Source organism: Haliotis cracherodii, unplaced genomic scaffold (genome assembly GCF_022045235.1).
Source record: "Haliotis cracherodii isolate W230 unplaced genomic scaffold, xgHalCrac1.p SCAF_21, whole genome shotgun sequence".
Classification (NCBI taxonomy): Eukaryota; Metazoa; Mollusca; class Gastropoda; order Lepetellida; family Haliotidae; genus Haliotis; species Haliotis cracherodii.
The window spans coordinates 15,335,854-15,361,149 of record NW_027266277.1 but is presented as its reverse complement, the minus strand read 5'-3'; the positions used below and the strand labels follow the sequence as shown (position 1 = coordinate 15,361,149).

The 25,296-nt window shown below is 41.6% G+C and overlaps 1 protein-coding gene across 1 annotated transcript in view; it reads left to right on the top strand.

The window, feature by feature from the left end:
* The first annotated feature begins 624 nt into the window (after positions 1-624).
* The window catches only part of LOC139471009 (uncharacterized), a 162,564-nt gene continuing 137,892 nt past the window's right edge, over positions 625-25,296 (top strand). Inside the window, exons 1-2 of the mRNA XM_071253313.1 lie at positions 625-706; positions 8,685-8,881. Coding sequence (XP_071109414.1) covers positions 625-706; positions 8,685-8,881 — 279 coding nt within the window. The remainder of the gene's footprint in view (positions 707-8,684; positions 8,882-25,296) is intronic.

Here is a 25,296-nt window from a genome sequence, read left to right as displayed (position 1 = left end):
ATACTTGAATTGATTCCATTTTGGTTTTGCTAGTGATGGACTACTTGCTGTTTGTTGACACTAGCAACCACGTCAATGTTCACAGACGTGTCTCCCTTCTACCAGCAGCTAAAGGCGGCTGTTGCCTTGAGCGGTGTCGGTGTCGGTGTGATGATGTAGAGAGGTCACAGGACGCCGTCGGAGGCACTGATGCACAGCGTAGTGGTGTTCACATGGCGAGTACATGCTCAATAAACGTGGTTTGCAACATCAACAGTCGGCAGGCGTTATGAAAGGTATACACACGTTTACTTCCAGGCAGTTTTGTATATATATAAAGTGTTTGTGTGTATACCTTCACAACCTCGTCTTTTGTTCTATTAACGTTCAGGCAGCAGAATAGTTTCACAAGTACAGGATGAAGATATCTTACCTGATGGTACTTCTACTGCTGGGTGAGATTAACCGTAGTTATATCTGTATATCTGAAAAGACTGTAATCAACTTAAACCAAACGATGCAAGTCTTATCAACATCAAACAATGCAGCCATGAACTGTGAACTTAAGAAATCATGACTTTGTGTTCTTGATCTTTAAGGTTCCCTCTTAGCATTTGACATGACTGGGGCACATCGTCACCGGAGATGTCGTCGTCATCGCCACAGACGTCATCGTCGTCGTCACCACGGATGATCATCAATGGTGGTTCACTGAGCTCGTGTAGAGGTAGAGTACCCAAGGCATTGCCTGTGTTCTTAAGAGGAAGTTCTTCCTTTTATTTCTGTTAGATCAAACATCTTTAATCCTAAAGGGTGTATCATATACCCCACCTTGTCCACTGGTAGCGATGCTTCAAAGACATGTGGATGTTCATTGCCACACAATATTCCAGTTATATCACGGTGTGCCATCTTAATGTGGGAGGAAAGCCCGATGTGACGCAGGTCTTAGACGTTTACCTTTGGTGAAACCCACGAGCACGGGTGCGGTGCTGATAAACCTAGACACATAATCTAGACGAATCGGGATTCGAACCCACGATCAAGGGTTTCTGGCCTACCCAAGGGACGCAACTCTGTACAGTGATTTTCGACAACTTAGACGACTGGGCCCCAAACAATATGGGTGTCCTATTGTACTTATTCTCACAGTGATGTGTCCAGCTGGTAGGGCAATTTCATGGTTTATCATATGATTAATTCATATAATTATTATACAGTAACAAACATTGTAGGATGTGGTGTTTTATGAGCTATTCGTATTTGTCCATATGTGGCAGTAGGGTAGCCTAATGGTCAAAGCGTTAGCACACCACACTGGAGAACCGAGATCGATTCCCGACACTGGTACAATGTATAAAGCTCATTTCTGGTAAAACAAGACCAGAATACTCCAATATGATTCCACTCACTCACCGATATATCCTATATCTATATTTCTGTTTCAGAGCAATGATCTACACAGGAGCATACGAACATGTTCATGACCAAAAGGTTCTAATAAAACATCTGTACCAAACTTTATCTTGTCTCGATTTTTGCTAGTATTTTGGTATTGTCACGTCATTATTGAATCAAATCAAAATGAGAGAGTGAATAGAGGTTTTGTTGTGCCTTTAATATTAGAGTTGTATCTGAAGTGTGCCCGGGTACATCTTTCTTATGTAGAACAGGCAAAGGTTGAAGTCGCTGGGGAACGATGACACTGACATAAGCCAGGCCACATATACTCAATCAACTCATGCGGGATAAAGTCTACATGTACATGTCTTTCGCGGCAGTCAGCCATATGTAAATAATAGAGTTGGAGCAGGCAAACCAGTGGTTGATGTTATGCCAAAGGAGTACGATGGGACACAATGATCCAGCTCACACAACAAGGAAGAATGTGAGAGAGCTGGATTCTAAGCCCAATGGTTCAACTGTACTGTTAAACATGTGTTTAGATCCTAAAAACAAACCTAAGTGCCTTCCTTGTCCCACAACGTTCATGCGTTATGGGACCGCCTCCGTGGTCTAATGGTAGAGCGTCCGCCCGGAGAGCGGAAGGTCCGGGGTTCGATACCCAGCCGCGTCATACCAAAAGACGTTAAAAGATTGTTCTTGTTGTTACCATGTCTGGCGCTCGGCATTAAGGGGCTGAAACTGGTCGGCTCGGAGTCAGTATACTGTGTCTGAGTGTCCTAATTCATGTTAAACTGTGGCATGGTATCTCGGTGGGCTAGCACTATAAATCGGCATCAGTCCGGACAAGTACACGCAGCCACACACACAAACACACGTACATGCACGTCGCTATATAAGTGCAATAATCTTGGACGCGACGTTGAACCCCATTTCACCTCACCTGATGCATTATGGGTCATGTTTAGAGTTGTGTCTAACAATTAAGCCTGAAAACCCGTACCCCACCACGACCTTGATATTCACTGCAGGTAAGAGGGCGGTTTCTGTATGTACTTTTTATCAGCTGTAAATGGGAACAGAGAAGTTTAGGGGTAACCTTAAGAAAATGGGGGCATATCGTAGTATTGAAATACAGTAAACTAGGGCTATAACGAACACGCTTATAACTGACTGATATAACGAACTTACTTTTTGTCCATAAAATGTGCTGTTGTTATGCTGTATATATGCTTATAACGAACTACGGTTATAACAGACACAAATTACTTGTTCCTTTGAGTTCGTTTTAACCGTAGTTTACTGTATACATTCATTGTCAGGTTCAGTTATGACAGAAATGTTGTTAGTCGTACAGCAACAGCACATTTATGAACAAAACAATTTTTAAACCTTTCTCGTGATACGAACCTGCAACCTCTTGAGTTGAAGTTCTTCACTCTACCATCAGTGCAGCGGTGATTGTTGACGTCTCAAATGTCGCCACTATCTTAGCTTGGTCTATTTGTAAATAATTATGTTAATACTGTACCAGGTTCATTTTAATTACTGGTGGTATTTGTGATTGCAGTGCCTGCGAATCGTATTGCACATCTAATTTCAATATATCTTATTAATATTACACTCAATGCCCAATAATATGCAATTTATTTTTATTTAAATTCTAAACATATATATGGGGATGTGTCGTTAAGATCGTGTTCAGACTGTGGTAAGATAAGTTTATTAAATGTGTTTAAGACCCGTGAAGATGCGGGGTAGAATAGGTCCTCAGCGACCCATGCTTGCCGTAAAAGGCGACTAACGGGATCGGGTGGTCAGGCTCGCTGACTTGGTTGATGAATGTCATCGATTCCAATTGTGTGGATCGATACTCATGATATTAATCTCTGGATTATTTACAGACCGCCATCATATAGCTGGAATATTGCTGAGTGCGGCGTTAAATAACAAATCCACCAACCAACATGTGTTTAAACCCTGAGCGTGTTCAGATAGATACACTAAATGCGTATGCCGTATAGGATTTAAACCCATTCCTAACCAGGTTTAGATTACAACACGTGTTGTATGTGTTTAAATTCTAAAAACATGCTTTTCAGCGTGAATCACAACGTGTCAAATAATCTCAATGCACAAACAGTTATGTATATTAGGTAGTTGTAATTGTTTGGCGATGCTAATCCCCTATCATTGGTTAGTAAACGTCATGATTAATGTGAGCGGCAAAAATCGGGATGAAATGGAGCATTGGTTTAACTGTTTAACTGCTGACATCAAATCATTTATTGTTATTTAGACAGAGCACGCAGACATTAAACTTGTATGGATAGCAGTTTCTTTATTGTTTCTAACGACATTTCAGGACTAGTTGACCTTCATTAGGTGTAGACCGCCTCCGTGGTCTAGCGGTAGAGTGTCCGCCCGGAGTGCGGAAGATCCGGGGTTCGATCCCCGGCCGCGTCATACCAAAAGACGTTAAAAGATGGTACTTGTTGTTACCCTGTCTGGCGCTCGGCATTAAATGGCTAAAACAAGGACTTGTCGGCTCGGAGTCAGTACACTGTGTCTGAGTGGGGTATTCATGTTAAACTGCGGCATGGTATCTCAGTGTGCCAGCACTATAAATCGGCATCAGTCCGGACTAGTACAAGCAGCCACACATACACGTGCATGCACGTTGCTATATAAGTGCAATAATCTTGGACGCGACGTTAAACCCAATTTCACCTCACCTCATCATGATCAGGTGTAAGCGGGACCATTAGTCCGCTTTATGACTCCAGGCCCATCTCCATCTCTAAGCCTTGATAGACGCCCCTCGTTAATCCTCGTGTGTTTCCTATTAATAATCGTCCCACCAAGATAGGAAAATGGGACTTTTTTGCCCACTGGAAATGTCAAAGTTTAAAGATATAAAAAACATTGAAAAAAAATTATCAATTACAGTTAACTACGGTTATAACGAACCCTAAGTTTAGTTAGTTATAACCGTACCTCGTTATAAGCAACACATACAGCCTATTTACAGCAAATGTCTGGGACCCCCCAAAATTGGTAATATCCGTCAGTTCGTTATTATACTTTATGTCCAATTGGGGGCGGTCAGGTAGCCTAATGGTTAAAGCGTTCGCTCGTCACGCCGAAGAGCCGGATTCGATTCCCGACATGGGTACAATGTGTGAAGCCCATTTCTGGTGTCCCCCGCCGTGATATTGCTTGAATATTGCTAATGTTTTATTAACGATTAATTAAAGCCAAAATCAAAAAGTTAAAAACTGATTCAAGTAAGCAATGTTTATCGTAAAAGGCGATTGCAATGGACGGGTTGGTGAGGTTATAGATGTTTGCTTATGATTTCAGTGAATAGCTTCCCCGGTCCAGATTCGATTATTTTCCGACACATAGCTGCGATGTTTACAGTGTTGCTGGAATATTGCGTTTAGTGAGTGAGTGTGGTTTTACGCCGCTTTTAGCAATATTCCAGCAATATCATGGCGGGGGACACCAGAAATGGGCTTCACACATTGTACCCATGTCGGCAATCGAACCCGGGTTTTCGGCGTGACGAACGAACGCTTTAACCACTAGGCTACCCGACCGCCCAATATTGCGTTTAACAACATTCACTCACTTAAGCTTCTTTAGCTTCAGGCATGTTGATGATCTGATATCTTTTAAAAACCATCAAATAGCAAATTTCCTTGTACTGATTTGTCCGCCTGAACTAGAAATAAAGGGGACCGGTGAGACTTCCTCGTTTGTTTCACATATTTGATATAGATTAAGAAAACAAAATACTCCCTACAAGACAGTATGAAAAGGGGGATGATGTCAACTTTCGAATAGTCACCTTTCCCTTCATGTCGAGCAATATTTCAGCAGCTCTAGCCTGTGGTGTCTATATCTCACAACGTTTAAGGTACAATCGTGCATGCTCGGATCTGTCTACCAAGGCTTCAAAGAGCCTCATACGATTCTTCTTTAAAAGCTGTTTGATCAAGGTTACAAGATTCAAGTAAAACAAAGCTTTCAAAAAGTTTTAGCAAGTCATGTGGAGGGAATTACCAAGTTTAACGCATCAATAACAACACGATGTCCAATACAATACTCTATATTGACTTGTACCATATGTTACCGTTTTTTTGCAGGTGAACAATTGACTTGCCTTGCATGTGTTTGTGACGGTAACACTGGAGGGGCAGGATACGTTTTTCTCTTGAAGTTCGAAAATAGTGAAAGCCAATTGGACATAGTGAGTGAGTATTGTTTTACGACGCTTTTAGCAATATTCCAGCAATATCACGGCGGGGGTCACCAGAAATGGTCTTCACACATTGTATCCATGTCGGGAATCGAACCCGGGTCTTCGGCGTGACGAGCGAACGCTTTAACCACTAGGCTACCCCACCGCCCCTGGTGACACTAGTACCAACTGTGACAGGACATTGCTTCCTTAAACAACAACCACGCCACGAAGATAAAACACGAGGTACATTGACATTGAATTAAATAGATTTATTGAATGGCGTGTTCATCATACAGACGTAACATTATTTTCCTTCACAGATCTGAAACAAAATACAAAGTAATTTCTTATCTTAAGGATTTGTAAAAATATGGTCAAAGAACGCCTACTCATGTCTCGATTTTAAAAATTGATTGTGTCTTCACACTTCCCAACTAAAATATCCTCTTTGTTTTATCGCTGAATGGATACTAATATACGTTTTTAGGAAGGCTTCAACCCTAACAAAAACTCGTTGTAAGGATACACCTACATGTACTACTGTATTAATTACCGAAGAAAGATAAATTAACTGTAAATAAAAATTAGACGTACATATAAAATGTACCATAGCATATCTGTACACTATACACAACTATAGGTCAACCATGATGTCGATAACGACTGTGACGTCTGTGACGATGGCGACGACATCGGCGATGACGATGAGCATCAGTCAAGTCAAATGCCAACAATGATCCTGAAAGAAAAACAAAGTACATAATTTGTAGTTAGATCTGCAGGGTAGCGGTGTGCATTTAGGTAAAACGGTGAAAACAGCAATCTAGAGTGAAAATGGTTTTACGCCGCTTTTAGCAGCGGAGGACAATAGAAATGGGCTTCACACATTGTACCCATGTCGGGAATCGAACCCTGGTCTTCGGCGTGTCGAGCGAACGCTTTAACCACTAGGCTACCCGACCGCCCTATTTGGAGTTAGATCTCCAGGGTAGCGGTGTGCATCTTTTACGTAAAACGATGAAAACAACAATCAACTTGGTGTACTCACCCAACAAAAGCACCACTAACAGGGAAGATATCTTCATGTTGAGCAGAATAAAGCGTTGTTTGACTCAAGCTTCAGATTGGTGTGTTTAAGTTACCACCAAATACCATATATACCAGTGAACTCGGAAGTTTCTTAGAATATTATTTTTTGTGTCTTTTTATATCTTTTATTTGGGGATTCCTTGCTGTTTGTTGATACAAACGATCATGTTAATTTAGTCGGCATGTCTTTCGGAAACAAGCTGATCAGTGACAGTTGACGATGTCGGTGTGATGATGAAGATCAGGCACTGGGACGCTGTCGGTGTCGCTGATTCACAGCAGAGGTCACACCGCGGAGGTCACGTGTAGAGGATGTTAAAACAGCGTGGTTGCCAGCGTTAACAGGTAGTAAGTAGCCTTGGAAGGTATAGACACGAAAACGTTGGAAACAGCAGATGAACGCCGAATTGTATGGTTCGAACTCTTTATTTGATCCTGGTAAATCTATCAATTGCAATATGTTTTACCTGTGACAAGTCGAATTCAACGTATCAACCCGTGGCTTGTTTTAAAATTATTTTGTAGTCGCAAATGGCAAATGAAGTACAGATTTGTCATGTGGGAACCTATCCGATGTCAAAATCTAAATGCAAAGTTCCAACTGTCGAACATAACGGTGCTTACTAGCTTGGTCGCACGGTGCCGGGATAATGATAGTCAGACAAGTACTCCGTCATCTAGCTCAAGACAGAATATATACATAGTTGTGTCCCTTGGGCCTGCAAGGAACTGATGATGGCGGGTTCGAGTCAGATTTGCCATGACCATGTTTCTAGGTTTATCAAAACCATGCCTGTGCTCGGGGATTGCACCAAAGTGGTAAAAGTCTAAGACCTGCATCACTTCGGACATTCCTTCCACATGATTAAGCTGACACGCCGTGATATAACTGGAATACTGTTCCGAGCAGCTATAACACCCAACAAAAACATTCAAAACAGAATACTCACATATTTATAAAAAAAAAGAAACATGAAGTCATCCTCCCTGATAATACGAGTGAGCGGCTACTTTCCATAAATCTTTTGTTGTTATCTCACGATACAAACATTTTAACAATTGAGGAAACCAATAGCGGCCCCATAATACTGAAAACAACAGTGTTAATCAACCTCCTCAAGTCAAGCCATACACATATTAGATGTTATATGTTCACTATTGCCATTTCACCAGACGCCTGGAGCTCATCATCACCGAAGTAGTCGTCGCCATCATTACAAGCGTCTACGTCGTCATCGTCACCATTTGTAAATGAAGGATGACAAAAGCAACAACTGGAAAGGTACTGTACAGTCAGACGTCCGTGTGCAGCGATTGTTACATTCGAGTTCTGGTCAATTTCTAAGCCTGACTAACTTTCAACTATGGGCCATAACAAAGTGAACTAGTCAAAGTGGTACATTTTTGTATTAGTTCAGTGCAAGTGTATTTGGTCTGTAAAGGCCGTTTGTATATTACTGACAGCCAGTTGAACGTGATAGGGGTCCAAATGGACACATAAATGGAAAAGAACGAGTACCGAGCAATCAGCAAGTTCTTTACTTCAGAGAAAAGTACTCACCAAGCAATTGATGACCACATGTCACAACTGTCGCAAACATTGTGATAGGCAAAATACTATTAACGGTGCCTACTATGCTGATTTGCTGCTTGAGGGGGCACGGGTGGCCCAGTCGTCTAAGGTGCCGTGATTCGCTGTGCAAAGTTGCGTCCCTTGGGCACGTCAGAAACCTTTAATTGTGGGTTCGAATCCCGGTTCGCCCCAGTTATGTTTCTAGGTTTGTCAGCACCATACCCGTGCTCGTGGGTTTTACCGAAGTGGTAAATGTCTGAGACCTGCATCACTTCGGGCTTTCCCCCAAACCCAACTCACTCACTCACTCACTCACTCATCGCCTGAGAGATGCTATCAAAAAGATTCGACGTGGAATGCTGATTACTGGAGTTCTATTCTTCTTGACAGTGCCTCTTCTCACACCTCTCCACCCACAGAGGATGCTGAGCGACAATATTGGCTCGAAAAAGCACCCTCACCCTCCTTACTTCTCACCAAGTAATTTCCATCTGTTTCCTAAACTGAAGGAACACCTTCATGAAAAGCACTATAACGACAACGATGACATCAAAGCTGCCGTCAAGTGGTATTCCAGGTCGGCCTCAGTAAAATGCCTCCTGACTGGAATTGAAAAGTGTATTGAAAAGCAGGGAGATCATGTTGAAAAATAAAAGTTAAAAACGCTTCCACAATTGTTGGTTTTATTTGTTAGGCTTAGAACGTTTTGACCGGCCCTCGTACTTTGCACCCCGTGGCAAATCTGGGTTAGGAGATATCCCCATCAGGTTATGCTGATCGTAAGAGGCGGCCAAATGGATCGGGTGGTCATCTTCAGTGACTTGGTACCCCGACGGCTTGTATTTTTGGTGACATTATCAAATACTGGATTCTCTTGACCAAACTTGGTTATTTACAGGCCGCTGTTTGATAGCTGGAATATTGAGTACAACGTAAAACAACAAACAAACAAAACTAAAACAGGTTTCAAGTCAATCGGATAGGATGCTGTGGGAAATTATGTCACATAGAATTTGGCTTAAGACTCTGATGATGACATAAGCAGAAAACGATGTCGATGGTGTGCCGTGGTCGATCTCTTGCAGCTGCAGCTGCTCCTTCAAAGGCAACTTCTCTACACATTTTACACACCATCTACCACAATGTATCCAATTTCAATAACCCCTTTCTGAAGTTTGATGATGATGGTAATATTTGGAGATAATATCGCTTCCGGTTGACCAGATTTCGCATTCGGCGCATACCAAGTGGTGAGGTGAAATTGGGTTTAACGTCGCGTCCAAGATTATTGCACTTACGAGTTACGACGTGCATGCACGTCTGTGTGTGTGTGTGTTTGTGTGTGTGTGTGCGTGTGTGTGTGTGTACCAGTCCGGACTGATGCCGATTTATAGTGCTAGCTCACTGAGAAACCATGCCGCAGTTTAACATGAATACCCCACTCAGACACAGTATACTGACTCCGAGCCGACCAGACCTTGTTTTAGCCCCTTAATGCCGAGCGCCAGACAGGGTAACAACAGGAACCATCTTTTAACGTCTTTTGGTATGACGCGGCCGGGGATCGAACCCCGGACCTTCCACTCTCCGGGCGGACGCTGCGCATACCAAGAAACATTTAAATGAAATGATGAAACGTAAGTTCACTTGTATGGACAAATATAACTACAGAGAAGGTGTTTAGGGAAGTAAATGACGTAAACTAATAACACAAGAGTAATGGGGGAAATAGTGAAACAGGGACCTACGACGTTTACGCTGCCCCACCGTCCCGTAATAACTATGTAATGTCATTAGGTCAACCATTGGTCAGGGTGGCCTCACCCTGTTAGGATGCATGCATGGTTGATGGGTTTATCTGAATCCGAAATCCACGTTGATTAGGATCGTGATATATCCTCTGGGTACAAACCTTCCGTTATTTCCCTTCCATGTATCTAGTGGTAGAACGTCCGCCTGGGAAGCGAAAGGTCCTGGGTTCGATACCCCGTCGCGCCTTGCCAAAAGACGTTCACATATGGTTCTTGTTGTTACCCTGCCTGGCGCTCGGCAATCGGGGGGTAAAACAAGGGCTGGTCGGCTTGGGGTATACTCTGTCTGAGTGGGGTATTCATTTTAAACTGAGGCATGGTATTTTAGTTTGGATAGCTCTATAAATTTGGAATTAGTTCGGACTAGTACAAGCAGCCACACACACACACACACACACACACACACACACACACACACACACACTTCCAGGAACGTAACTATAAACGTGCAATAATCGTGGACGCGACGTTAAACCCCATTTCACCTCACCTCACCCTGCCATGTAAAGCTGAAATGGCTAAGACTGACAGACATGGAGAAAAATGAAGAGATTAAGTGAAACTGTGACAGTACCTAGTTTACTTAACATGAACCAATATGATCAAGACAAAACAGGATACGCTTAGATATGTTTTATTGAATATGTACATGTACATTAATCCGAAGTATATTTAGAGTTGTTTTCGGACGAAGACCTGAAACAAACAAAAAGAAATCTCTTATCTTTGAAATGATGTCAAAATCTGTCAATATTGAAAAAACAATATGAAAAATATGACTACCTTTTGTAATCCAATTAAAGATCTGCACAACTGGAAGTTAATAATAAAATGCCATGACTGGCATAGCTGACTTTCTGTTATACCCTTCTCAGTAATATACATTCGAATTAAACGCCAATGTAGATATTTTGTATTATGCTTTTAACTCTTCATGATAAATCGCATCGAAGGCGTGAACCAAACTGTAACGTTTATCTTCCAAAGTACTTACTGACATGTGAGGTGTTACACATGGAGTATGCACCTATAAGTCAACCATGGTGTCGATGACGACGGTGACGTCTGTGACGATGGCGACGACATCGGCGATGACGATGAGCGCCTGTCATGTCAAATGCCAACAAAGATCCTGGAAGAAAAATAACCCAATAGAAGAATTATTTTCCGAAGTAAAATGTATGTTGTTTTTTGAATGTACATTAATTACTTACAACAAAGGAGGGTTTATAACTCCACGAATCAGACATGTATTTTGCCTTGACAAATAAATTGAAGGACCAGATGAACCAGCACAATCTACTCGGACTACTCGCCCATCAAAAGTAGGAAACAATGTCACTTCAAGAAGATAAGAGATCCTCAAGTTTCAAGGGATTCAAATTTTAATTGTATTGTTTTTAATGTAACTACTAACTTCACTGGAACTACTCACCCAACAAAAGTACCACGAGCAGATACGAGATCTTCATGATGGAAAGAAAGAAGCGTCCAGGTTTGACTGAAGAGGGACTGACTGCAGACTTGCCCCTGAAGACCCTGATGGTGTTTCGCCTACCTTCTGGTCTTTTATATGCAAGTAAACTCGGAAGTTCATCAAGAAAAAAGATGTATGGATGCCCTCTTGGTTGTTATCTTGGGACTACTTGCTGTTTGTTGACACTAGCAACCACGTCAATGTTCACAGACGTGTCTCCCTTCTACCAGCAGCTAAAGGCGGCTGTTGCCGGTGTGGGTGTGATGATGTAGAGAGTCCACGGGACGCTGTCGGGGGCACTGATGCACAGCGTGCTGGTGAACACATAGAGAGTACCTGGTCAATAAACGTGGTTGTCAACATCAACAGTCGGCAGGTGTTATGAAAGGTATACACACGTATACTTCCAGGCAGTTTTGTATATATATATAAAGTGTTTGTGAGGACATAGTATACCTTCACAACCTCGTCATCTTATTTTATCAACGTTCAGGTAGCAGGCTAGTTTTAGAAGTAAAGGATGAAGATATCTTTCCTGATGGTACTTCTGCTGCTGGGTGAGTTAAGTCGGGAGTTAAATCTCGCATATTTGAACAGTCTGTAATTAACTCACTTCAGTCAAACGATGCAAGCATTATTAACAGCAAAGAATGTAACCATGAATTGTAATCTTAAGAAATCATGACTTTGTTTCTTAATATTTAAGGTTCCCTCTTAGCATTTGACATGACAGGAGCACATCGTCACCGGAGATGTCGTCGTCATCGTCATAGGCGTCGTCGTCACCACGGATGATTATCAATGATGGAAAACTGCCCTCGAGGTAGAGCACCAGAGGCATTTCTTATGCTTCGTATAATTTCTGTTACATATACCTCACTATTCTGAAATCCTAAAGGGCCATCATTTACGGAACCTTGTCCACTAGTATTAATGTATGAAATAAAAACGGATGTTCAAATCCACACAATATCGAGTTGTTACATGGGTCCCAGTAGTTGACCCCATGTGTCCTATTGTACTTAACCTCAATGATAACCTCCAGCTTGTAGGGCGATTACATGTCCAAATGTTCATCATGAATGGCTGATGATAGTTATTAGTTCAAATACGCACTTATTAAACATTATAGGACGTGCTGTTTAACGGTGATATTTTTGCATTTGTCCATGTAACTTATAGGTCGGTGGGGTAGCCTAATAGTCAGAGCATCAGTACACCACACTGGAGATCAGAGTTCGAGCCATTCCACTGGTACAATGCATAAAGCCCATCCTCGGTATCATATAGCCGGAGTTCGCGAATAAAATTCTGCGCACACACTAATGTATCCTATGTTTCTGTTTCAGAGGAATGATCTACACCAGAGCACCAATATGGAAATGAGAGAATGCTTTTAATAAATCATCTATAACAAATCCTATTGTGTGTTGATTTAACCAAGAGGCTGGTAAGGTCAGGTCGATATTGAATCAGTGAGTGAATAGAGTTTAATTTTAGGTATTTCAGAGAACAGGCAACAGCTGAAGACTTTGGGCATCGATATCACTCACATAAGCAACGTCACACCTTGTAACCACACGATTCCAATGCCAAAATATAAGTAAAAAAACGCTTCCACAATTGTTGGTTTTATTTGTTATGCTTCGGACTTTTTGACCGGCCCTCGTACATTGCACCCCGTGGCAAGTCTTGGTTAGGATATATCCCCATGAGGCCATGCTGATCGTAAGAGGCGGCCAAGTGGATCGGGTGGTCAGCTTCAGTGACTTGGTACCCCGACGGCTTGTGTTGTAGGTGACAATATCAACCACTGGATTGTCTTGACCAAACTCGGTTATTTACAGGCCTCTGTTTGATAGCTGGAATATTGTTTACAACGTAAAACAAGAAACAAACAAATCTAAATCTATCTGGGATATTGTAAGAAATTATGTCACATGGAATTAGGCTTAAGACTCAGATGATGACATGAGCAGAAAACAAAGTCGGCGATGGTGTGCCGTGGTCGATCACTTGCGACTGCAGCTGCTCCTTTAGAGGCAACCTCTACAAACATTCTATGCACCATCGACCCATCATCTACAATAATCTATCCAATTTCAATCACCCCTTTCTGAAGCTTTATGATGATGGTAATATTTGGAGATTTTACGATCGCTTCCGGTTGACCAGATTTCGCATTCGGCGCATACCAAGAGTGAGTGAGTGAGTGAGTTGGGTTTAACGCCGCTTTTAACAGTATTATAGTTATATCACGGCGTGTCAGCTTAATGTGGGAGAGAAGTGATGCAGGTCTCAGACGTTTACCACTTCGGTGAAACCCACGAGCACGGGTATGGTGCTGACAAACCTAGAAACATAATCGGGGCTAACCGGGATTCGAACCCACAATCATAGGTTTCTGGCGTGCCCAAGGGACGCAACCCTGCACAGCGAATCGCGGCGCCTTAGACGACTGGGCCACCCGTGCCCCCTCGCGCATACCAAGAAACATATAAATGAAATGATGAAACGTAAGTTCACTTGTATGGACAAATACAACTACAGAGAAGGTGTTTAGTGGAGTAAATGACGTAAACTAATAACACAAGAGTAATGAGGGAAATCGTGAAATAGGGACCTACGACGTTTACGCTGAGGTGACGTATCTGCATTGTTTTATTGTCTGGGGATGGTGTTGTGTTAGTTTTGTTAAATTCCACCATATAATTTGGATCTGATAAGGAAATCGGCTTGGTGGTAGTAGTTGGGTGATTCCGTGAGTAGTTGCGGAATTATAGTAGTAAATTGTCTCAGTTTACGAAGGAGATAGTTACGGTGTAGTATTTACTTACCTGCCATCTTGAAGCTCCTGTCACTATAGTCACAACACTCCGCTCAAAGCTACGGACATGAAGGAGGATCAATCCGTAAACAGAGGTACAGAAGTTTAATTTTATGTGGGGGCACGGGTGGCCCAGTCATCAAAGGCGCCGCGATTCGCTGTGCAGAGTTGCGTCCCTTGGGCACGCCAGAAACCAATGATTGTTGGTTCGAGTTCCGGTTCGCCCCGATTATGTTTCTAGGTTTGTCAGTACCATATCCGTGCACTTGGGTTTCACCGAAGTGGTAAACGTCTAAGATCTGCATCACTTGGGGCTTTCCTCCCACATTAAGCTGACACGCCCTGATATGACTGTAATACTGTTAAAAGCGGCGTCAACTCACTCACTCACTTAATTTGATGTATTCATGCAATACTGGTGAATAATTTGTTAAATGAAGGTCGTGCAGAAATTATTGTGAAAGATTGACTTAAATACAATATTTCTTTATAGCGTAGCATTAATATTGGCTGTTCTAATGTTGTTATTGGCAGCTCGAATGCATCTAAGATTTGCATCATTTAAGAAAAGTTTGTTACAATGACAAATAAATGTACAAAGGTTCAGTATAATATCATACAGAGCTTACATTAGTTAATAATGTTTCAATTCAATCACCAGGTTAGAAGAGGCTGACAACGGTAAACAATCATGTGAGTCACAAATCCGGGAAGTATGAAGATCAGATTGTTTGTTTCGGTTTGTTTGTTTGTTTGTTGTTTAGCGCCGCACTCAGCAATAGTCCAGCTATATGAGGGCGGTCTGTAAATAATCGAGTCTGGACCAGACAACCCAGTGATTGATATCACGAGTATCGATCCACGCAATTGGGATCGATGACATGCATCAACCAAGTCAGCGAGCCAGACCACCCGATCCCGTTAGTCGCCTTTTACCACAAGCACAGTCACCTTTTACGGCAAGCATGCGTTGCTGAAAACCTATTCTACTCCGGATATGAACAAAGATGAGTGGCTTGAGAAAGTCGTTATTCACTCAGCGTATCGCCATATTGATATAGATTTTCATCTTCAATTTCTCGAATTATTTTGGGGTACAGATAAGGAAATGAGACATTACATTTTTTTTACATTTGGTCTTACGTCGGTTTCATATGCTTTTATTGTGGTGACTAGGTAGTTTTTAAAGAATTGTTGGTACAAGGGTTTTTATAGTTGTTGCTTTCCTAGTTAATGGAATTTTGTCAAATACGATGTATGTGATGGTTAGGTTGTGATAACCTGCACGAAGTGTGTTTCAATACGCCACCTTCATGTACAATGTACCACTGCTTCTTCTCAATGTGCCAATTTACGCGAGCAATAAATGTTTCCGTACAATAGCCTTCTGTTACACATAGATACTGTTTTGATTATAACTGGTGTACATGTATCTAAAGAGTATCTTACTCGCGTTGTCTCCATTAGGGACTATAAATGCACACGTATATCACAACAAAGGGTTCTAAACTTTTCTTTCTATTGACGGCACTCATAGATACTTGCGATGCAATAACTGTCACATTATTATTATTCAAACAGAGAAAAATACAAATTAAGTATTCTCTTAAATGCAACTTTTAATATGTCACTCTTTTATCCATGTATTTGTATTTGTAGAAGGAAATTTCCGCCTTCTTGCTCTTTCAAAGATCAGCAAACGACGACAGAATTAACCAAAGCGTATAATATTGAATTTCCAAATACACTTTGGTGTGTTAATCAGTGCCAATAATCCTAGATAATTTCCTTTCAAGGTGGCCAGGTCGGTTTAAGTGACCAGATTTGCTGTGCACACCAATGATCGTGTGTTCGAATCCCGGTTCGATCGTATATATTATGCTTCTAACCCCCAAACCTCTGCTCATGGGTTTCAGCAAAGCCATTGACTTTTAAGCCCACTACAAGATGACACGTTGTTGTATAGCTGAAACACTGTTCAAAGCAGCCCTTACCCAAACGCAGTCATTCACATCAAAGTGACATTTCTGTCCCAGTCCCATGTGCCGCACTTCACATATTGCCTACATAGGAGTCTTCTTTGCATCACATCCGTGCAAATGGGTACTGCTTCGAGCTCAGCTCCAACACTCACCTGAAGCGCCTCGGTATAACTCAAATACCCCACTCAGTCACACACTCACTCTTTTTTCACATCAAATTGTATGTATATGTATATTTTACATCTAGGGGAATAATTGTGTAATGTGAGTGAGTGTGGTTTTACGCCGCCTTTAGCAATATCACGACGGGGGACACCGGGATGGGTTTCACACATTGCACCCATGTGGGTAATCAAACCTGATTCTTCGGCGTGACGAGCGAACGCTTTAACCACTAGGCTACCCCACCGTCCCGTAATAACTATGTAATATCATTAGGTCAACCATTGGTCAGGGTAGCCTCACCCTGTGAGGATGCATGCATGGTTGATAGGTTTATCTGAATCCGAAATCCACGTTGATTAGGAGCCTTGATTGTAATATATCCTCTCTGGGTACAAACTTTCCGATATTTCCCTTCCATGTATCTAGTGGTAGAACGTCCGCCTGGGAAGCGAAAGGTCCTGGGTTCGATACCCCATCGCGCCTTGCCAAAAGACGTTCACATATGGTTCTTGTTGTTACCCTGCCTGGCGCTCGGCAATCAAGGGGTAAAACAAGGGCTGGTCGGCTTGGAGTATACTCTGTCTGAGTGGGGTATTCATTTTAAACTGAGGCATGGTATTTTAGTTTGGATAGCTCTATAAAATTGGCATTAGTTCGGACTAGTACAAGCAGCCACACACACACACACACACACACACACACACACACACACACACACACACACACACACACTTCCAGGAACGTAACTATAAACGTGCAATAATCGTGGACGCGACGTTAAACCCCATTTCACCTCACCTCACCCTGCCATGTAAAGCTGAAATGGCTAAGACTGACAGACATGGAGAAAAATGAAGAGATTAAGTGAAACTGTGACAGTACCTAGTTTACTTAACATGAACCAATATGATCAAGACAAAACAGGATACGCTTAGATATGTTTTATTGAATATGTACATGTACATTAATCCGAAGTATATTTAGAGTTGTTTTCGGACGAAGACCTGAAACAAACAAAAAGAAATCTCTTATCTTTGAAATGATGTCAAAATCTGTCAATATTGAAAAAACAATATGAAAAATATGACTACCTTTTGTAATCCAATTAAAGATCTGCACAACTGGAAGTTAATAATAAAATGCCATGACTGGCATAGCGGTCTTTCTTTTATACCCTTCTCAGTAATATACATTCGAATTAAACGCCAATGTAGATATTTTGTATTATGCTTTTAACTCTTTATGATTAATCGCATCGAAGGCGTGAACCAAACTGTAACGTTTATCTTCCAAAGTACTTACTGACATGTGAGGTGTTACACATGGAGTATGCACCTATAAGTCAACCATGGTGTCGATGACGACGGTGACGTCTGTGACGATGGCGACGACATCGGCGATGACGATGAGCGCCTGTCATGTCAAATGCCAACAAAGATCCTGGAAGAAAAATAACCCAATAGAAGAAATATTTTCCGAAGTAAAATGTATGTTGTTTTTTGAATGTACATTAATTACTTACAACAAAGGAGGGTTTATAACTCCACGAATCAGACATGTATTTTGCCTTGACAAATAAATTGAAGGACCAGATGAACCAGCACAAACTACTCGGACTACTCGCCCATCAAAAGTAGGAAACAATGTCACTTCAAGCAAATAAGAGATCTTCAAGTTGGATCTATGAGGATTCAAATTTAAATTTTATTGTTTTTAATGTACTGGAAGTACTCACCCAACAAAAGTACCACGAGCAGATACGAGATCTTCATGATGGAAAGAAAGAAGCGTCCAGGTTTGACTGAAGAGGGACTGACTGCAGACTTGCCCCTGAAGACCCTGATGGTGTTTCGCATACCTTCTGGTCTTTTATATGCAAGTAAACTCGGAAGTTCATCAGGAAAAAGATGTATGGATGCCCTCTTGGTTGTTATCTTGGGACTACTTGCTGTTTGTTGACACTAGCAACCACGTCAATGTTCACAGACGTGTCTCCCTACTACCAGCAGCTAAAGGCGGCTGTTGCCGGTGTCGGTGTGATGATGTAGAGAGTTCACGGGACGCTGTCGGGGGCACTGATGCACAGCGTGCTGGTGAACACATGGAGAGTACCTGGTCAATAAACGTGGTTGTCAACATCAACAGTCGGCAGGTGTTATGAAAGGTATACACACGTATACTTCCAGGCAGTTTTGTATATATATATAAAGTGTTTGTGAGGACATAGTATACCTTCACAACCTCGTCATCTTATTTTATCAACGTTCAGGTAGCAGGCTAGTTTTAGAAGTAAAGGATGAAGATATCTTTCCTGATGGTACTTCTGCTGCTGGGTGAGTTAAGTCGGGAGTTAAATCTCGCATATTTGAACAGTCTGTAATTAACTCACTTCAGTCAAATGATGCAAGCATTATTAACAGCAAAGAATGTAGCCATGAATTGCAAACTTAAGAAATCATGAATTTATTTTCTTAATATTTAAGGTTCCCTCTTAGCATTTGACATGACAGGAGCACATCGTCACCGGAGATGTCGTCGTCATCGTCATAGGCGTCGTCGTCACCACGGATGATTATCAATGATGGAAAACTGCCCTCGAGGTAGAGCACCAGAGGCATTTCTTATGCTTCGTATAATTTCTGTTACATATACCTCACTATTCTGAAATCCTAAAAGGCCATCATTTACGGAACCTTGTCCACAAGTATTAATGTATGAAATAAAAACGGATGTTCAATGACCCCATGTGTCCTATTGTACTTAACCTCAATGATAACCTCCAGCTTGTAGGGCGATTACATGAATGTCCAAATGTTCATCATGAATGGTTGATGATAATTATTAATTCAAATAAGCAGTTATCAAGCATTATAGGACGTGATGTTTAACGGTGATATTCTTATATTTGTCCATGTAACTTATAGGTCGGTGGGGTAGCCTAATAGTCAGAGCATCAGTACACCACACTGGAGATCAGAGTTCGAGCCATTCCACTGGTACAATGCATAAAGCCCATTCCCCGTATCATATAGCCGGAGTTCGCGAATAAAATTCTGCGCACACACTAATGTATCCTATGTTTCTGTTTCAGAGGAATCATCTGCACCAGAGCACCAACATGGAAATGAGAGAATGCTTTTAATAAATCTTCTATAACAAATCCTATTGTGTGTTGATTTAACCAAGAGGCTGGTAAGGTCAGGTCGATATTGAATCATGTATATTTTAGGTATGTCTTTCATAGAATAGTCAACGGCTGAAGACTTTGGGCAGCGATAACACTGACAAGCAAGGTCACACATTGTAACCACACGATACCAATGGCACGGGTTGCCCAAGCGTCTAAGGCACCGCGATTCGCTGTGGAGAGTTGCGTCCCTTGGGCACGCCAGAAACCTATGATTGTGGGTTTGAAGTGGTAAATGTCTGAGACCTGTATCACTTGGGAGCTTTCTTCACACATTAAGCTGACACGCTTGGATATAACTGGAATACTGTTAAAAGCGACGTTAAACCTAACTCACTCACTCACTCATATGTGATGAGGACTACACGGACATGTCTTTTGCGGCAGTCAGCACCAATCTAGCCATGTCACGACGATTTGTAAACAGTGGAGGGGGACCAGACAAAACCGCCACAGCAGCCACACACACACGTGCATGCACGTCTTTGGCGCGACGTTGAACCCAATTTCACCTCAACTCACCTATCCCGTGTTAATATTTTTACGGAATATTACAGGTACTCTAATTTACTATAAAGTGTTCCGAGTGAATTAATGTTCACCTTGCCCGAGTAAACATGCAGGCCAAACTGAAAATTATTTCTCGAAGGACATAAAAGTTGATATTTACTTGCAGTTCGTGGGAATGTTCTATTTATTATCAGAGATGTCATTTCAAGAGGAATTAACAAAACAGTTTCAGTACCGTCTGTACAGTAACTGAAAGAAAGGCCGACGTTTGTTGACCAAACCACGGCGAAAGTCAGTGATGTCATTGAACTGTAGGGGCGGTCGGGTAGCCTAATGGTTAAAGCGTTCGCTCGTCACGCCGAAGACCCGGGTTCGATTCCCGACATGGGCACAATGTGTGAAGCCCATTTCTGGTGTCCCCCGCCGTGATATTGCTGGAATATTGCTAAAAGCGGCGTAAAACCATACTCACTCGCCTCTCCTCAAATGTCCTGTCCAGCTGCGTACACCTGAGAAAATAAATGTCTTCAACGGGTTTCCGAAAGCAACAATGTTTATATTGCCTATCAATCGATGATGTATGATAAATCGCAAGGAACAACGAAGAACAAAGCAGTGGTGAACATTTTTGGTGATTCTAATATGCGCTCGCAACATGATGACGTTATATATTGGACGACGTTATTTTTGAGAGGGAAGCGTCTGGTAGGTTGTCCCCCATATTTATAGCAGTGGCCGAACGATCGCGTCCAAGAGTGGGAGAGATATGACAATCGGCATGAGGAGAAAAGATACAGATTATAGACATGATGATTGTGAGAACATCAGGGAAATATCAAACTTAACCAACCATCTTAAAATGGACTTTTAAAATTTCCCAGGTCGGATTCTATTCAGGGATTCATCATTAATACAATTTGGGTAAATATTGCTTAAAGCTTGTACATTTTATAAACACCTTTAAATAGTTTCATAAGTATTATTGTTGCTACCTGATAATAAAACACTGCAGGGAGAATATACCACTCGGGGCTGGGCCCCTTATGGTTAGTTCTCCCTGCGACCGCCTCCGTGGTCTAATGGCAGAAGAGCGGAAGGTCCGGGGTTCGATCCCCAACCGCCTCATACCAAAAGACGTTTAAAGATGGTACTTGTTGTTACCCTGTCTGGTGCTCGGCATTAATAGGCTAAAACAAGGACTGGTCGGCTCGAAGTCAGTATACTGTGTCTGAGTGGGGTATTCATGTTAAACTGCGGCATGATATCTCAGTGTGCTAGCACAATAAATCGGCATCAGTCCGGACTAGTACAAGCAGCCACACATACACGTCGCATGCACGTCGCTACATAAGTGCAATAATCTTGGACGCGACGTTAAACCGCATTTCACCTCACCTAGTTCTCCCTGCAGTGTTTTATTGTACGATAAACAACGACCACAAGTCGATTATTTCTTAAGTAGGAAATATGAATATTAATTCACTGTAACGGCTGCCATTCTGGAGGTGAAAAGATATTTATATTGTTTGTACTCGACAACCCAGTGACACAGAAAGCATAAAAAATAAGGATATATATGGATCTTAGGTATATCAGGTAGCAACAAAAATACTTGAAAAAACCCTGAATAATATTCATCGTTTTGAATGAAGAAAAAATCGAATTGACTGACAGACGATTCCGATTGTATCATGATCATGTGTAAATGAATCATTATCAAATGGTGATAATACAATCTGTTCGCGAAAAGGTGAGCGTGTCCACGGTATTTTGTTATCCTCTTCATACTTCATAGAGAGAGCATGCTCGTTTGTAACTCAAAGGTTGTGAAATGTAGTGGCCATGTGCTGGAATTGCATGAACACAGGGAAAGTTGACTATTGGAATGTTCAGCCTTGTGAAGAATTGTTTGTCACTTTGAATGAGTGAGTGATTGAGTTTATGCTTCACGTCACATCGGCAATATTTCAGCCATATCTTGACGAGGTTGTCACTCTGAATCTCTCTTCTGTGGTCTACATATAACGTTCGTTTAACCCCAGTGGACATGAGATGTCTACCCTTTCCAGCTAATCATTTTTTATATTTTACGTAAAACTGTGGTAAAAGTTATATTTTCCAGTATTTTCGGGAACGATTATCGATATAAAAATCCAGGCCATAGTATTGCCTGAAGAATTGGGTAAATGTTTCTTTAACGTAGAGAATGATGACAATGAAATTATTAAAAGAATTTGTATTGCCTTTAGGTCTCATTATTGATCATGAATTCAACCGTGGCGACGATGACGGCGGTGACATCTACATCTTCCGTGACGATGTGCTCCAGTCATGACAAATGCCAATGAGGAACCTATAATATCGAAGTCCAAAGTTTTGTAAATTCATGACTGTGTACGTAAACTTTAATGTTCATAATACTTGCATCGTTTGAATGAAATTTGATTAATATTGTTTCTGAGTATATATAGATACAAGTATTTTAATCGCAGTTACAATTTACGCAGCAGCAGAAAATAACATTAGATAAGATATCTTCATCCCGTCTAATATTCACTCACTTGGTAGCGAACGTCTGCTAAGCGTTCACAGTAAGTTAATACATGTTCAAAATAATGAAAATGAAATATAAAATATATATATAACACCGCCAGTTACAACGAGTGTATCGCTCCTATTGCGCCTGCGGACTGTTGATGTTGACAACCACGTTTATTGACCACGTACTCTCCGAGTGGCCACCTCCTCGCTGTGCATCAGTGTCCCCGACGCGCACCGCTTCCTGCTGACACCGAGAACCATCAACAAACGCCGCTAGTTCGCTGGTTGAAGGGAGACACGTCTACGAAGTTAGACGTGGTTGTCAGGATCAACAAACAGCAAGTAGTCCAAACTTAACACAACCAATATGGCATCGATTGAAGTAATTTCCTGAGGAACTTCCGAGTTCACGCGTATATAAAGGACATCGTGCACAATCACAACACAATCTGATCTTTCAAACAAACATAAACGGATCCCTCAGTCCATCATGAAGATCTCTTATCTACTGGTGATGCTTTTGTTGGGTGAGTCGTTCCAGATGATTTCTGTTAATTCTAAATTCTTGCAGATTAAACTTCTAGATCTCTTATAAGCTGATTGTGCCTTTGTTTGGCGAATAGTCCCAGTAGATAGTATTCGCTCAGTCTGGATCGCGCTTTTCTTTCACGAAACAACTTTCAATTTATATATGTTCCATTGATTAAACGTCTTATGCTGCAAGTAAGTAATTCACGAAATGACTCAAGTTTTACACCCGAATATAGTTCTTCATGTGGGTTATTTTTCTTTCAGGATCTTTGTTGGCATTTGACATGACTGGAGCTCATCGACATCGCCGATGTCGTCGCCATCGTCACAGACGTCACCGTCGCCATTGACATCACGGTTGACATATATATGCATACTCTATGTGTATATGTATATGTAACATGCCAAGGTAATCTTGAATCCTCCTTCCTCGCGAGTAATGGTTGAACGCTTTCAGTATATTTTCCAGAAATGAAATACCTACATTGGTTATGAAATGGGAAAACAAGAACTGAAATGTGTATTAAAGAAACATATTGAAGACACTTCTTATAATGTTCCCTGCGAACATATCTATATATGGGAAATTTAATGATCAATATATTTGATATTTGATATGATTTCCAATTTATTCATGATTTCAAAGGGGGCACGGATGACCCAGTCGTCTAAGGCGCCGCGATTCGCTGTGCAGAGTTGCGTCCCTTGGGCACACCAGATACCTATTTTTGTGGGTTGGAATACCGGTTCGCCCCGATTATGTTTCTAGGTTTGTCAGCACCATATCCGTGCTTGTGGGTTTCACCGACGTAAACGTCTGAGACCTGCATCACTTCAGGCTTTCCTCCCACATTAAGCTGACACGCCGTGATAAAACTGGAATACTGTTAAAAGCGGCGTTAAACCCAACTCACTCATTCATTCTTGATTTCAAAGAGAATATTTTTTTATTGTTTCAGGACTTCGGAAGAAAGCAATTCTCCATATACTTCGGATTCATGTACATGTACATATTATTCAAAAAAAAGATTGAACTATCTAAGTGCCTCATGTTTTGTCGAGATAATGTGGACATTCCAAAGTAAACAAGAAACTGTCACAGTTTCGTTTTTCGGCAATACTCATTTCATTCTCATTTGACATCATAGCTTTATATAGTTACAGGTTAATATGGTAGGGAAGTAACGCTAGAAGGCGTTAACCTTGAGCACAGGTATTGGTGCTGACGTGCCTAGAAACGTAATCGGGTGGAACCGGGGTTCGAACCCACGATCATAGGTTTACACGGTGTAAATACGGCAGCCTAGACGGGCGCAAGCTAAAACGGCAGCTCAGCAAAACGTCACCGATTTCTCAGGCGAAATCGGGAACTCATTTGGCGAAAACGGCACCTCTATTTTAAATAACGATTAGAACGATTTATGTAGTAGCATATATGCATTATTGACATGCTTTATTTTGTTATGTTGTTATATATGATTTATTTATATTACCATTGTCTTGTCTTATATGAGTGTATGAAGCAAATTCTGGTGGCCCCCGCCGTGAATTTACTGGAATATTGCTTTGGGCGGCGTAAAACCATACTCACTCACTCACTCACTCACTCACACACTCACTCACTCACTCACTCACTCACTCACTCACTCACTCACTGGGTATATATTTATTGTGAGCATCTGTGCCCCAACCTTGATGTGAAAGCATAAAGGATTAGAAACACTGTTTAATACACTAAAGCGAATTTGGGATTTGAACCACATGCAATAACAACATGTTACTGACGGTTATATTTTTATGGAGCCGACAGTCGTTTATCCAGCTAGAATAATACAAGTAGGACCACATGTACAGTATCCCAGAGATGGTGATGGGGACCTTAGGTTACGATGCGTGACTTCTGGGAAGCCATCATGACCCGTCGGGTGGATCTCTTGAAATTTCTTGACTGTGAACACAAAATGTCATTTA